The sequence below is a fragment of the Muscardinus avellanarius genome (genome assembly GCF_963383645.1).
Source record: "Muscardinus avellanarius genome assembly, chromosome: 1".
Lineage (NCBI taxonomy): Eukaryota > Metazoa > Chordata > Mammalia > Rodentia > Gliridae > Muscardinus > Muscardinus avellanarius.
In genome coordinates this window covers 232,538,417-232,552,129 of record NC_137786.1, presented here as the reverse complement: position 1 = coordinate 232,552,129, position 13,713 = coordinate 232,538,417, and the positions used below count along the sequence as shown (strand labels likewise).

At 52.3% G+C, this 13,713-nt stretch overlaps 1 protein-coding gene across 1 annotated transcript; it reads left to right on the top strand.

Moving 5' to 3' along the window:
* Positions 1-214: 214 nt before the first annotated feature.
* On the top strand, positions 215-3,196 carry AP5B1 (adaptor related protein complex 5 subunit beta 1; the record flags this gene model as incomplete). The annotated part of the gene is made up of 2 exons (XM_080693033.1): positions 215-364; positions 653-3,196. The coding sequence occupies 2 exons, from the start codon at positions 215-217 to the stop codon at positions 3,194-3,196; spliced, it is 2,694 nt and encodes an 897-aa protein (XP_080549159.1).
* Between the last annotated feature and the right edge of the window lie 10,517 nt (positions 3,197-13,713).

The following is a 13,713-nucleotide window of genomic DNA, read 5'->3' as shown; positions in this document are numbered from 1 at the left end:
CCCAGCCTGTGCTGCGCCCCGGCGCCGGCGGGGGGCGCCCCGGCCCGGCCCTCCCCGCCCTCCCCGGCCCGGCCCTCCCCGCCCCGCTCGCCCGCCCCGGCCCGGCCCGCGGCGGTTTCGGAGGGAGGCGGGCGCGGCGGGACAGTTACTCAGCCCGGCGAAACCGGCGGGTCTGCACCTGCCGGCCGCCCGTTACCGCCGCCCCTCGCCCGCCATGGCACCCCCGGGCCGCGAGGCCTGGGCCCAGCGCCTGGCGGCCTTCCGGGCCGGCCCCGCTGCCTTCATGGCGGGCGCCGAAGGGGAGGACTTGGGTCGAGACCTGCTGAGCGACCTGCGGAGCGAGAGGCTGAGCGAGCCGGCCAAGGTAGGCCCCGCGCCGCCCGCCCTCCCCGTCCTCCCGTCCTCCCGCCCTCCCCGTCCTCCCGCCCTCCCCGTCCTCCCGTCCTCCCGTCCTCCCGCCCTCCCCGTCCTCCCGTCCTCCCGTCCTCCCGTCCTCCCGTCCTCCCGCCCTCCCCGTCCTCCCGTCCTTCCCGTCCTCCCGTCCTCCCGCCCTCCCCGTCCTCCCGTCCTCCCGTCCTCCCGTCCTCCCGTCCTCACCGCTCGCCGCCCTCCCGCCCTCCCGTCCTCACCGCCCGCCGCCCTCCCGCCCTAGGTCTCCTTGCTGGCCCTGAGCCTGGAGTACCCGGCCCAGCTGTGGCCCGACGCCGCCGCGGCCGAGGCGGCCGCCTCCTCGCTGCTGGACGCCCTGGCCCTCCTCCCCCCGCGGCCCTCCGCGCTCCGGCGGCCCCTGCTGCTGGCGGCCACGGCGGTGCTGCTGGCGGGGGGCGCGCTGGGCCCCGCCTCGGGCGCCTCCTGCCGGCTGCTGCCGCTGCTGCTCGGCCTGGCCGCGGGCCGCGGCGTCGGCCCCGCCTCGGAGCAGCGGCCCCTGCAGGCCACCGCGTGTGAGTGCCTGCGGGAGCTCGAGAGCGGCCGGCCCGGCCTGCTGGGGGGCGCCCTGGGGCTGCTGCGGAGCCTGCTGGGGCCGGAGGGCCCGGTGCAGCCGCTCAGCCTGCTGCTGGCGCTCGCTCTGCGCAACGCGCTGGTGGCGCGGCCCGGGTCTGGGGCTGGCCTGCAGGGCCTGCTTACGGCCAGGGGCTCTTCCCCTGGGGCTGCTCCCTGGGACTGGACACTAGCAGAAGCGGGCGATGCCCACCTTCGGCCCCAGGCGCCCAGCTGGCCCGCCGCCGAGGAGGGCGAGCGAGGCCTGGCAGTGAGAGAGCCCGACCCTGAGGAGGCCCGGGAGCTGAGGGCTGCGGTGGCCCAGCTCCTGGACGCCTCCTACCTGCTCACTCCTGTGGCCCAGGCCCAGCTCCTGTGGCTGTTGGGCTGGGCCCTGCGGGGCCTGCGGGGACAGCCACCAACCCTCTTCAAACCACAGCTGGTGCGGCTGCTGGGCACAGCCCAGCTGTCGCTGCTGCACGCGGTTCTTGCCCTCAAGGCAGCCTTTGGGGAGGCGCTGTTCACCGCCCAGGACGAAGCCCTGCTTCTCCACCGCCTCACCATGGCCGCCCAGCACCCAGCCCTGCCCCTGCCCACCCATCTCTTTTATTTGCACTGCCTCCTGAGCTTCCCCGAGAATTGGCCACTGGGCCCTGAAGGTGAGGAGGCTGCCCCGATGCTGCTGGGGCCCCCGCTGTGCCGTGGCCTCATGCCCAGTGTCCTGCATGACCCGATGGCCCTCCTGGCCCGCCTGCATCTGCTGTGCCTGCTCTGTGCGGAAGACGAGGGAGAGGAAAAAGGCCAGGTTCCGAACCCACAACGGTACCTGGAAGAGCTGCTGGCTGGCTTGCAGCAGAGGGCAGCCCTGGACGGTGGCCCCCGGGCCTTGGCCACGCTCTGCTTCCGGGCCTCGTACCTGGTTGCCAGCTGCCTGGCCAGCCAGCCCGCAGTGCTGGCACCCTTGATCCACGGACTGGCGCAGCTGTACCGGGCTCGGCCTGTCCTGGCTCCCCACTTTGTGGACCTCTTGGACCAGGTGGGCCCCGAGCTTGGGGAGCCCCTCAGGGTGGTGTTGTGGCAGGAGGTGGTGTCCAGGCCTGGCAGCAGTGAAGCTCTTCGTTGGCACCTGCAGATGCTGGCAAAGGTGGCCGAGGGGGGTCCGCAGAGCACCACCCTCAGTTTTCTACAGGCTGCGGCCGTCCACTGCACCCACTGGGGCCTACAGCAGGCCCTGCTGCGGGTCTGCCGGGCCCTGCTGCGGGTGGGTGGCGGTGCTGGCCTGGCCGACTTGTTGCAGGCACTGGCCAGGCGGCTGGAGGACCCTGATGGGCGGGACCATGCCCGCCTCTACTACATTCTCCTGGCCCACCTGGCAGGACCCAAGTTGGGGGTGGCCCTGGGTCCCTCACTTGCTGCTCCTGCACTGGCCTCTGCGCTGGTGGCTGAGAACCAGGGCTTTGCAGCAGCGCTGATGGTGCAGGAGACCCTGGCCCCGCTGCGGCTGAGCGTAGGGCCCTACAGGGCCAAAGGCCCGCTTCCCGTGCTGCAGCTGCAGGCGGAGGCCCTGGAGCCGGTCTACTCCGTGGAGCTGCGCTTCCGCGTGGAAGGACAACTCTATGCACCCCTGGGGGCTGTCCACGTTCCCTGCCTGTGTCCTGGCCGCCCTGCCCGCCGTCTGCTCCTGCCCCTGCAGCCCCGACGCCCAGCCCCAGCACGGCTGCATGTCCAAGCCCTGTACACCACGCCTGCTGGCCTCACGTGCCACGCCCACCTGCCGCCCCTGCCCGTGAACTTTGCAGACCTCTTTCTGCCCTTTCCCCAGCCCCCTGAGGGGGCCGAGCAGGACTTCTTTGAGGGGCTGTGGGACTCCTGCCTGCCAAAGGGCGCAGAGAGTCGTGTGTGGTGTCCACTTGGGCCCCAGGGACTAGAGGCCTTGGTGTCCCGCCATCTAGAGCCCTTTGTGGTGGTGGCCCAGCCCCCCACCAGCTACCACATAGCCATCTGCCTGCCGCCCGACTCCATGCTGCTGCTGCGACTGGCGGCAGCCCAGGTGGACGGCGTGCCAGTGGCCCTGAGGACGGACGACTGGACTGTGCTGCCTCTGGTCGGTGACTATTTCCGTGGGCTTTCCGAGGCGGAGGGAGTCCCCGGAGGCCAGGTGGGGGGCAGTCTGGCTTCAGAAGAGCGGCTCAAGGCGCCTGTAGCTCCTGTGCCATAAAAACCGCATTCACCAACAACCCTCACTGGCTTGTTTTCTTTTGGAGCCTGGTTAGGAGTAGGTTCACTAGGGTGGGGTCATAGGCCCTATGAAAGTTCTAGTCTAAACCCCAGGATGGCAGGGCTCCACAGTTCCTTCCTGCTCAGATAGGCCGAGTCTCTGGAATATCTGCCCAGAAGGCAGGAGAGAGAGAACATCCTCTCTGCTTCCCAGAGAGGGTCTAGCCTCACCGAGGCACACTCAGCAGTAGCTGAGGCTGGCTTCGAACACATGATCTTTCTGTCTCAGCCTCTAAAGTACTAGAATTACAAGTGAGCCACCATGCCCGGTTCCTGCCCGTGTGTGTGTGTGTGTGTGTGTGTGTGTGTGTGTGTGTGTGTGTGTTGCTGGAGGTGGAACCCAGAGGCTTTCTACTTCCAGGCTATACTCCCAGACCTTTTTTATATTTTATTTGGAAACAGGGTCTCACCAAGTTGCTGAGAGCCTCACTCAGTAGCTGAGGCTGGCTTTGAACCTGTGAGATCCTCCTGTCTCAGCCTCCCAAGCGCTGGGATTACAAGCGTGCGCCACCATGCTCGGCTTCCCAGCCCTATTTATTTATTTATTTATTTAGGTGGTACTGGGGTTCCTGGAAACCCTTCTACCTCTAGGCTACACTCCCAGACCTATTTTTATATTTTTATTTGGAAACAGGGTCTCTTAAGCCAGCGAGGCTGGCTTCAAATCTGCACGATCCTCCTGTCTCTGCCTCCCAAGCACAGGGATTACAAGCTTGCGCCACCATGTCCAACTTACCAGCCCCCCCCCCTTTTTTTTTTTTTTTTTGGTGGTACTGGGGTTCCTGGAAGCCCTACCTCCGGGCTACACTCCCAGACTTATTTTATTTTTGAAAACAGGATCTCTTAAGCCAGCAAGGCTGGCTTCGAACCAGCGTGATCCTCCTGTCTCTGCCTCCCAAGTGCTGGGATTACAAGCGTGTGCCACCATGCCCTGCCAAAATTAATTTTTAAAAAAGGGCCAGGAAGCCGGGCGTGGTGGCGCACGCTTGTAATCCCAGCACTTGGGAGGTGGAGACAGGAGGATCACAGTTTGCGCACAGCCTCAGCTACATAGTGAGACCCTGTTTCAAAATAAGGAATAAAAAAAAAATAGGGCAGGGGGTGTAGCTCGGAGGTAGAATGCCCCTGGGTTCCACCCCCAGTACTGCAAAAAAATAAATTAATTAATTAATTAAAAAGTAGGGCTGGGGGTGTAGCTCAGAGGTAGAACGCCCATGGGTTCCATCTCCAGTACTGCAAAATAAATAAATAAATAAATAAATAAATAAATAAATAAATAAAGATAAAAAATAAAAAAGGACTGGAGCTGAAGTTCAGAGGTAGCATGTCCCTGAGTTCAATCCCTGGCACCCCCCACACACACCCCTTCAGACACTTATAGTGTGTAAGGCCTGATCCCCGTTGGCGTCTGTGTACCTATTTTATCCACACATCTCCAGGGCTGGACACCAGTGGACCTCTAATTCCCTAGCAGAGCAGGCAGGCCAAAGGCTCCGTCTCACAAGACCACCCCCACACACCTCAGGCACGAATTCCAAGTCCCAAGTTGTAACCTTTGGTTCTGGCCAGTAAGCTGTAGATTGGAGTTTCCACTACCTCCCCCTTGGGTTTAGCCATTTCTAGGAGAGTGCACAGAGCTCAGGACAAGACTTTGCTTAAATTTACCCATTTATTTTTGTTTTGGTACTGGGAATTGAGCCCAGGGATGTTCTACCTCTGAGCTACATCTCCAGTATCTTTTGTTTTTGAAAGAGGGTTTGCTAGGTTGCTAAGAGTCTCACTAGGTTACTAAAGCTGGCCTTGAACCTGCGATCCTCCTGTGTCAGGCTTCCTAATACTGGGATCACATGTGCCACACCTGGTTTACATATTTTATTTTAAATTTTATTTATTCATGTGTGTGTGTGTGTGTGTGTGTGTGTGTGTAAGTAACTTCAGATTGAGCCCAGGGCATTCTACCTCTGAGCTACATCCTGAGCCCTATTATTTTTATTTTTATTTTGAAACAGGGTCTCACTAGGTTGATGAGTCTCACTATTTTCTGAGGCTGTTCTTGAACTTGTGATCCTCCTGTCGTAGCATCCCAAGTACTGGGATTACAAGTGTATGCCATCATCCCTGGAAGGATATTACAGAGGATTACAGATGAACAGCCGGGTGGAAGAGAGGCGCAGGGCAGGGCGTGGAGCTCGCAAGCCCCTCCAGGCTGTGCCACCCTGGGGCACCTCCGTGTTCAGCTGTCTGAAGCTCTGAACCCTGTAGTTCACGGAGTTTCATGGTGGTTTCATCATGTAGACATCAGCTGTTAAATGCTAGACTTTCGCCAGGCGTGGTGGCGCACGCTTGTAATCCCAGCATTTGGGAGGCTGAGACCGGAGGATCGCGGTTCGCGGACAGCCTTAGCTACTTAGTGAGGCCCTCTGCAACTCAGTGAGACCCGTTTTCAAAAAATAAAGAATAAAAAATAGGGCAGGGGGTATAGCTTGGAGGTTGAACGCCCCTGGGTTCTATCCCCAGACCCGCAAAAAAAATAAATAAAATAAATAAAAATAAAGAATGGTAGCTGGGTGTGGTGGCACACGCTTGTAATCCCTGCGCTTGGTAGATGGAGACAGGAGGATCACGCAGGTTCGAAGCCGCCTCGCTGGCTTAAGAGACCCTATTTCCAAATAAAAATATAAAATAGGTCTGGGAGTGTAGCCCGGAGGTAGAAGGGCTTCCAGGAACCCCAGTACCACCAAAAAAATAAATAAAATAAAGAGAGGTAGAATTCCCTGGGTTCCACCCCCAGTACCACATACAAAAAAAAAAAAAAAAAAAAGGTTCATGGCAGTGGAACCCTCTCCCATCCTCACAACAGTACTTGCCAAGAGAAATTATTTGATAGCAATTTACCATTGTACTCCTAGAAATATTTTTAAGAAGTATAAAAACAAATATTCATATATTTAAATGTTACAGTTTCTGTTTGTGGCAAAATAGTCAAATGTCTACCTAAGAGTGAGATGCAGCTGGGTGGGGTGACAAGCAATTGTAATCACAGTACTCGGGAGGCTGAGATAGGAGGATCACAGATTAGAGGACAGTCTCAGCAAATAGTGAGGCTCTTCATAACTTAGACCTTGTCTCAAAAAAAAAAAAAATAGGGCTGAGGGTATAGCTCGGAGCTAGAATGCCTCTGGGTTCCATCCCCATTAAAAAAAAAAAAAAAGTTAACAATCATATTCCACAAGTGAGCCCTGATTATCTCCTGGGCCAAGGGAAAGGTTATAAAAGAGCTGGGCGTGGTGGCGCACACTTTAAATCCTAGTACTTGGGAAGCTGAGACAGGAAGATCACGTTTGCAGCCAGCCTCAGCTACTTAGTCTGAGACCCTGTCTCAAAATGAATTAAAAAAATAGGGCTGGGGGTCCAGGCATGGTGGTGCGCACTTGGAATACTAATACTAGGGAGGCTGAGACAGGAGGATCAGAGGTTTGAGGACAGCCTTGGCAAGTAGTGAAACTCTCATAGACCTAGTGAGACCTTGTTTCCAAATAAAATAGGGCTGAGCCAGGTATGGTGGCGCACTCTTGTAATCCCCGCACTTGGGAGGCCGAGACAGGAGGATCGCGCAGGTTCGAAGTCAGCCTCAGCTACTGAGTGAGGCTCTCAGCAACTTAGTGAGACCCTGTTTCCAAATAAAGTATAAAATAGGTCTGGGAGTATAGCCCGGAGGTGGAACAGCCCCTGGGTTCCACCCCCAGTACCACAAAAAATAAATAAATAAATAAAATAAAATAGGGCTGGAGGTGTAGCTTGGAGTTAGAATGCCCCTGGGTTCAATACCCAGTGCCACAAGAAAAAAGAAAAAGGCAAGGCACAGCATGGCACACCGCGTAACAGGATGCCAGACGTGCACGCTGGCCATCCCAGTGCTTGGGAGGCTGAGACAGAAGAATCTCAGGCTCAAACCAGCTTCTGCAATTAAGCGAGGCTGTCAGCAACGTAGCAAGACCCTGCTTCCAAATACATAAAATTGGGCTGGGGTGTAGCTTGGAGGTAAAATGCCTCTGGGTTTAATCCTCAGTAACCCCCCCCACACACACACACAAAAACAAAACAAAACAAAAAAAAAAACCCAAAAAACAAACCAGGCATTCTCCTCTGATGTACTCATTGCCTGGTCAAAAGGAGTTCAGGAAGCCCTAATTGCCATGCTGTATTTGGGGAGAGTAAAGCATGAGTAGAACATCACATTTAACATTAATATAGAACATTTTTCTGTAGCCACTATGTAAGTCCTAATTTCCAGATTGATTTTGCATAATAGGAACTATTTTCTGCCACTAACTAGGAAACAAAAAATGTCAAAAGAAAATCATGCCCGAGACATGGAGGTGCACATCTGTAATCCCAGCACTTGGGATGCTGAGGCAGGAGGATCACAAGTTCAAGGACAGCCTCAGCAAGTAGTGATGAGACTGACATTTCCTTTCTGGGATTTTGTCTACAAAGTATGAAGAATGACACTCATGGAAACAGAAAGGTGAGTTACTGTAAAGAGAATGGGGAGGGGGAAAGAGGCAGAGTGCCCTTGTGGACAGCGGGGGTCCAGGTGTCCAGCACCTACCTTGTGGACGCTACTTGATAGTAGCCCACACCAAGCGCCATCAATTGCAAACTGCTCTCTTGCAAAGTCCACATGGTCTGTCGGAAGAGAGGTGCAGGTGACCACGGAGGCCGCTGCCTGCGTGCAGGGATGCCAGGTGACCACGGAGGCCGCTGCCTGCGTGCAGGGATGCCAGGTGACCACGGAGGCTGCTGCCTGTGTGCAGGGATGCCAGGTGACCACGGAGGCCGCTGCCTGTGTGCAGGGATGCCTCTGGCCGCTCCCCAGAGTTGCCCAGGCTGAGTGCTGTCAGCTATACTCCGCTTTCTTTCTTTCTTTCTTTCTTTCTTTCTTTCTTTCTTTCTTTCTTTTTTTTGGTGGTACTGGGGATGGAACCCAGGGGCCTTCTACCTCCGGGCTACACTCCCAGACCTATTTTATATTTTATTTGGAAATAGGGTCTCTTAAGCCAGCTGAGGCTGGCTTTGAACCTGAGCAATCCTCCTGTCTCAGCCTCCCAAGCGCCGGGGATTACAAGCGCGTGTGCCACCACGCCCGGCTCTCTGCTTTCTTTCAAAGCCAACTGGAGCTGTGGGAGGGGCAAGCTCCCAGAAGGGAGGGGTTCCCAAGCTGGAGACACTGACTAGAGTGGCTGGTGTGGGGCTCGGGGATCTGAGTCCCCTCTTCCAGCTGGGGTCCAGAGGCGTCTCCTGGGATTCTCAGCATATTTTCAGCGTGTCTTCTTTCAGTCTCCTTCTATGAGTTGGGGTTCCAGGTGCTGTTTCCTGGACTCTCCTGGGATGCTGATCAGCAGAAATCACGAGTTTTGTGAGGCTCTGGTCACTTTCAGGAGACATTTGATCTCATTATCACTCTCAGGAGATTTGGAAGCCGGTTAGCATCTGACGTTGCCTCTCAGGAAGTGAAGTTTTTCTACTGTGGCCCTCTGGCTCTTTCTACCTCCTCAGTACTCCCTCCTGTTAGGTAACTCTGCCATTAGGGACGGGACATTGGGTGCTGACCGTTCTTAGCTCCTCTGGCTGTGAGGGGGCATCATGGGGCAGCCGCAGTTTAGGACCCTATCAGAGGTGAGCAGTTTAGGTGGCCCCGGTAGACTGGAGTCTGCCATTTGAAGGTAGACGTGAGGCTCCCTTTGAAGGGCCATTTGCAGCTTGACTTTTTTTTCTCTAAACAAGAAGAGATGAATGTGGTTAGTAGATTAAGAATGTGAGGACTGGCCGGGCGTGGTGGCGCACACTTGTAATCACAGCATTCGGGAGGCTGAGACAGGAGGAGCCAGGTTTGCGGACAGCCTCAACTACTAAGTGAGGCCCTCTGCAATGCAGTGAGACCCTGTTTCAAAATAAAGAATAAAAAAATAGGGTTGGGGTGTAGGTAAGAGGTAGAATGTTCCTGGGTTCCATCCCCAGTACCACAAAAAATAAAATAAAATAAAGAATGTGAAGACCAAATAGAGAGGGAGGATTAATGTGATCAAAGATCTCAAAGGAGCAGCAGCCATGTAGTAACACATGGGGACATGTTATGAATTTGTTCCCATGTCTGGGATGCAGGAGATGTGGCGGCTTGTTATTTCAGCTACCTGACTTGTCTTCCATTCTGATTTTGACTGCTCACTGAGGTAGTTATGTTGGCCACTAAGGCTACATTTAGGGCAACTCTTATGGTTAAACTGGTAGCAACTGTAGCTGATGCTTTCACAGCAACTAAAGTTATGGGCTCTCGCTTTGTTTGGGTCACTGTGCCTTAACCCATTACCTTGGGCCATCCACCTGTTAGCATTTAAACTGGAGGCCGGAGCCCAGCGTGGTGGTGTGCATCTGTAATGCAAGTACTTGGGAGAATGAGAAAGGAAGGTCGTGGGTTCGCGGCCAGCCTCGGCTACTTAGTGAGGCCCTCCCTCTGAAACTTAGTGAGACTGGTTTCAAAATAAAGAATAAAAATTAGTCTGGGTGTGTAGCTCAGAGGTAGAATGCCCCTGGGTTCAATCCCAAGTACAATAAAATAAATAAGTAAATAAATAAATTGGAGGCCAGGTAGCCAAACCACTTGTAACAGACCATGAAGATGCAATGATTTTATATATTATATATATTACAAGCCAAACCACTTATGGTAGACCACAGTATAATATATATACATCGTATAAAGTATAATATATACATCTTATAAATTTTTTGTGGCACAAAGCCTTAAAAAAAAAAGCAAGCATGAGCTGGGCATGGTGGTGTGTACTTGTAATTCCAGCATTTGGGAGGTTGAAACAGGAGGAGCGGGGTTTGGGTTCATGAGTGAGGCCCTTTGCAACTCAATGAGACTGCAGTACCAGGGATGAGACTGCAGTACCAGCCCTATTTTTTATTCTTTATTTTAAAACAGGGTCTCACTGAGTTGCAGTGGAACTCGCTAAGTAGCTGAGGCTGGCCACAAACCCATGATCCTTCTGTCTCAGCCTCTCAAGTACCGGGATTACAAACCTACGCCGCCATGCCTGGCTAAGTATGTTTTGTTTTGTTTTTCAGAGAAACACATGAGCCAGGCGTGGTGGCCCATGCTTGTAATCCCAGCGCTGGGGAGGCCGAGACAGGAGGATCGCACAGGTTCGAAGCCAGCCTCAGCTACTTAGTGAGGCTCTCGGCAACTTAGTGAGATCCTGTTTCCAAATAAAATACAAAATAGGCCTGGGAGTATAGCCCGAAGGTAGAAAGCCCCTGGGTTCCATCCCTAGCACCACAAAAAATAAAATAAAATGAAAGAAAGAAACACATGTATCATTCCTTTATTTTTTTCTGATAGTTACCACACCACTTCAGCTTGTAGCAGCGTCTTGTGACACATGTCAACCCTATATGACAAGCAGCATAAAAAATAGATTTGAAATCTGGATGAAATAAATACAGGAACCAGTGCCTTCTGCTGGCTGCGGCGAGCTGCGTCGCCCTCCACGCCTGGCAAGTTTGTGTTTTATGCAGAAGAGAAACACTAGTGGAACGTGTTGGGGAGTCTGTACTCAAAGGCTTTGCAATCACTGAAACAAAACACATAAGCATGTGAGAAATAGCATCACAAATTATTTCCCAGGGACTTTGGGAATTGTTTGCATCAGTATCCTAGACGGGGGAATCCTCCATTTATTCCCCTCAGGATTTTGTAGGGAGTAAAATTTACACTTACTTATTTCTAGTTTTACCAAAGGCAGCTGAATCTATAATTATTTCCCCTGATACTTTGTTGCAGTGAATATTCCAGAAAAAGCTACACCTATGAACTACAGAAACCTATAAAGCATGTCGTTTTTAACTTAGATTAATTTTTTTTTCCGTAGGACTCTGAACAGGATTTAGCTTCTCCAGGAGCTTACAGAAATAGGAATCTCCAATTTTGGAGTGTCTGATGGTCCTGGACCTGTAAAACCTCAAGAATGACAGGTTCAACTTTATAGCATCTTCTAAGGACTTAAACGAGCCGGGCGCGGTGGCGCACGCTTGTCATCCCAGCACTCAGGAGGCTGAGACCGGAGGATCGCGGTTCGCGGACAGCCTCAGCTATTTAGGCCCTCTGCAACTCAGTGAGATCCTGTTTCAAAATAAAGAATAAAAAATGGGGCTTGGGGTGTAGCTTGGAGGTGCAATGCCTCTGGGTTCCATCCCCAGACCTCCCCCCAAAAAAGGACTTAACTGGAGGGAGATTTGGGGCACTGGTGTCATCTTATTTTTCTGTGTGTTTAGAAGTAGATTTTTTTTTTTTTTTTTTTTTTTGGTGGTACTGGGGGTGGAACCCAGGGGCTTTCTACCTCCGGGCTATACTCCCAGACCTTTTATATATTTTATTTGGAAACAGGGTCTCACTAAGTTGCTGAGAGCCTCACTAAGTAGCTGAGGCTGGCTTCAAACCCATGCAATCCTCCTGTCTCAGCCTCCCAAGCGCAGGGATTACAAGTGTGCGCCACCACGCCTGGGAGAAGTAGATGCTTTTATATGAATGGCTTTAGTACAGCTCATTTTTGTTACCCCTGGATTAACACACTTACCTCTGCTTACACTGTCCTGCTGCGTATTCAAAACCAAGCTGGTAGCCCAGTGCTAAGCAAATTGTTCTAAAAAGTTTGCTGTAGCCGGGCGTGGTGGCGCATGCTTGTAATCCCTGCGCTTGGGAGGCTGAAACAGGAGGATCACAGGTTCAAAGCCAGCCTCAGCTACTTAGTGAGGCCCTCAGCAACTTAGTGAGACCCTGTTTCCAAATAAAATAGAAAATAAGTCTGGGAGTATAGCCTGGAAGTAGAAAGCCTCTGGGTTCTACCCCCCCCCCCCAGTACCACCAAAATAATAATAAAAAAAAATGTTTGCTGTTAAGGTCAGTCAAGACTTCTCAGGGTTATTTTCAGGGACTTGGTAAGGCTTCACCTCTGCCGGTTTGCCATCTGCCAACACAGGTCTTGGTCGTACTGACCATTTGACTTCCTTTGGAGCAGAGAGGACGTTTTGCGCCGATGACCCTTGTTCTTGCCGAGCATGTGCTGGTGGCCCCCGATCTGCGGCCCTTCACAATCTCTCCGCTTTGGAAGGTCAGAGTCCTCACTGGAGTCCGCAGGGCTTTTAGCAAAGTCCTATGATCTAGGGCCAAAATGTTGGCTGTTTTATTTTTTTCCTTTTTCTTTCTTTTCCTTTCATTCTTTGTGTGTGAGTATGTGAGTGTGTGTGTGTGTGTGTGTGTGTGTGTGTGTGTGTGTGTGTGTTACTAGGGATGGAACCCAGGGGCCTTATTTTATTCTTTTATTTTGAAACAGGGTCTTACTAGATTGCTGGCTGTTTTTCTTTAGCTCTTTATTTCCTGATTGTTCTCTAAGTCTTAGTTGTTGAATACCCAAAAGGTCAGTTTCACCAATCCTTTTAAGCTGTCTTGCAGGTGACAGCTATTATCTCAAGATACTGTGTGTTGTACTTCTGTTAACAGCTGTACAGTTTTATAAGAAAAACACAAAACCGAATTATCTGGGATAAAACAAATCTCATTTGTATCTTTCTATAAAGAAGATGGTTAGAATGCAATTAGAAACATAAATATAGCTGGGTGTGGAGGCATAAACTTGTAAACCCAAGCTTAGGAGGCTAAGACAGGAGGATTGCAGGTTTGTGGCCAGGCTCAGCTACTTATTGAGTATTGAGGCCCTCCAAAACTTAGTGAGACCCTGCTTCAAAATAAAGAAAAAATAGGGCTGGAGGTATAGCTTGGAGGTAGAATGCCCCTGGGTTCAATCCCCAGTACTTAAAACATATATAAATATAAATCTGTAAAACCTATCACTATTTCATTTTGTTTAGATGACATTAGCTTAATAACCTTATATTTTGGTATTTTAGAAGTCCTATACATTTTGGGAACACAAATATATAAAACATTGTCCATATGTAGAAGGAAACACAGGAAATTATCTTTTTTTTTTTTTTCCCCCCCGGGTCTGGGGATGGGGCATTCGACCTCCGAGCTATACCCCCTGCCCTATTTTTTATTCTTTATTTTGAAACCGGGTCCACTGAGTTGTAGAGGGTTTCGCTAAGTAGCTGAGGCTGTCCGCAAACCGCGATCCTCCGGTCTCAGTCTCCCGAATGCTGGGATTACAAGCGTATGCCACCACGCCTGGCTGGGAATTATCTTAATAAAATGTAAAACTTTTGCTCTCTAAGCTGGTTTTAGTAGCCTTTGGTCATGTCTTTTTTTTTTTTTTTTTTTTTTGGCAGTACTAAGAATGGAACCCAGGGGCATTCTACTTCCAAGCCACATCCCCAGACTATTTTTTATTCTTTACTTTGAAAGAGTCTGAGTTGCAAAGGGCTTCACTAAGTAGC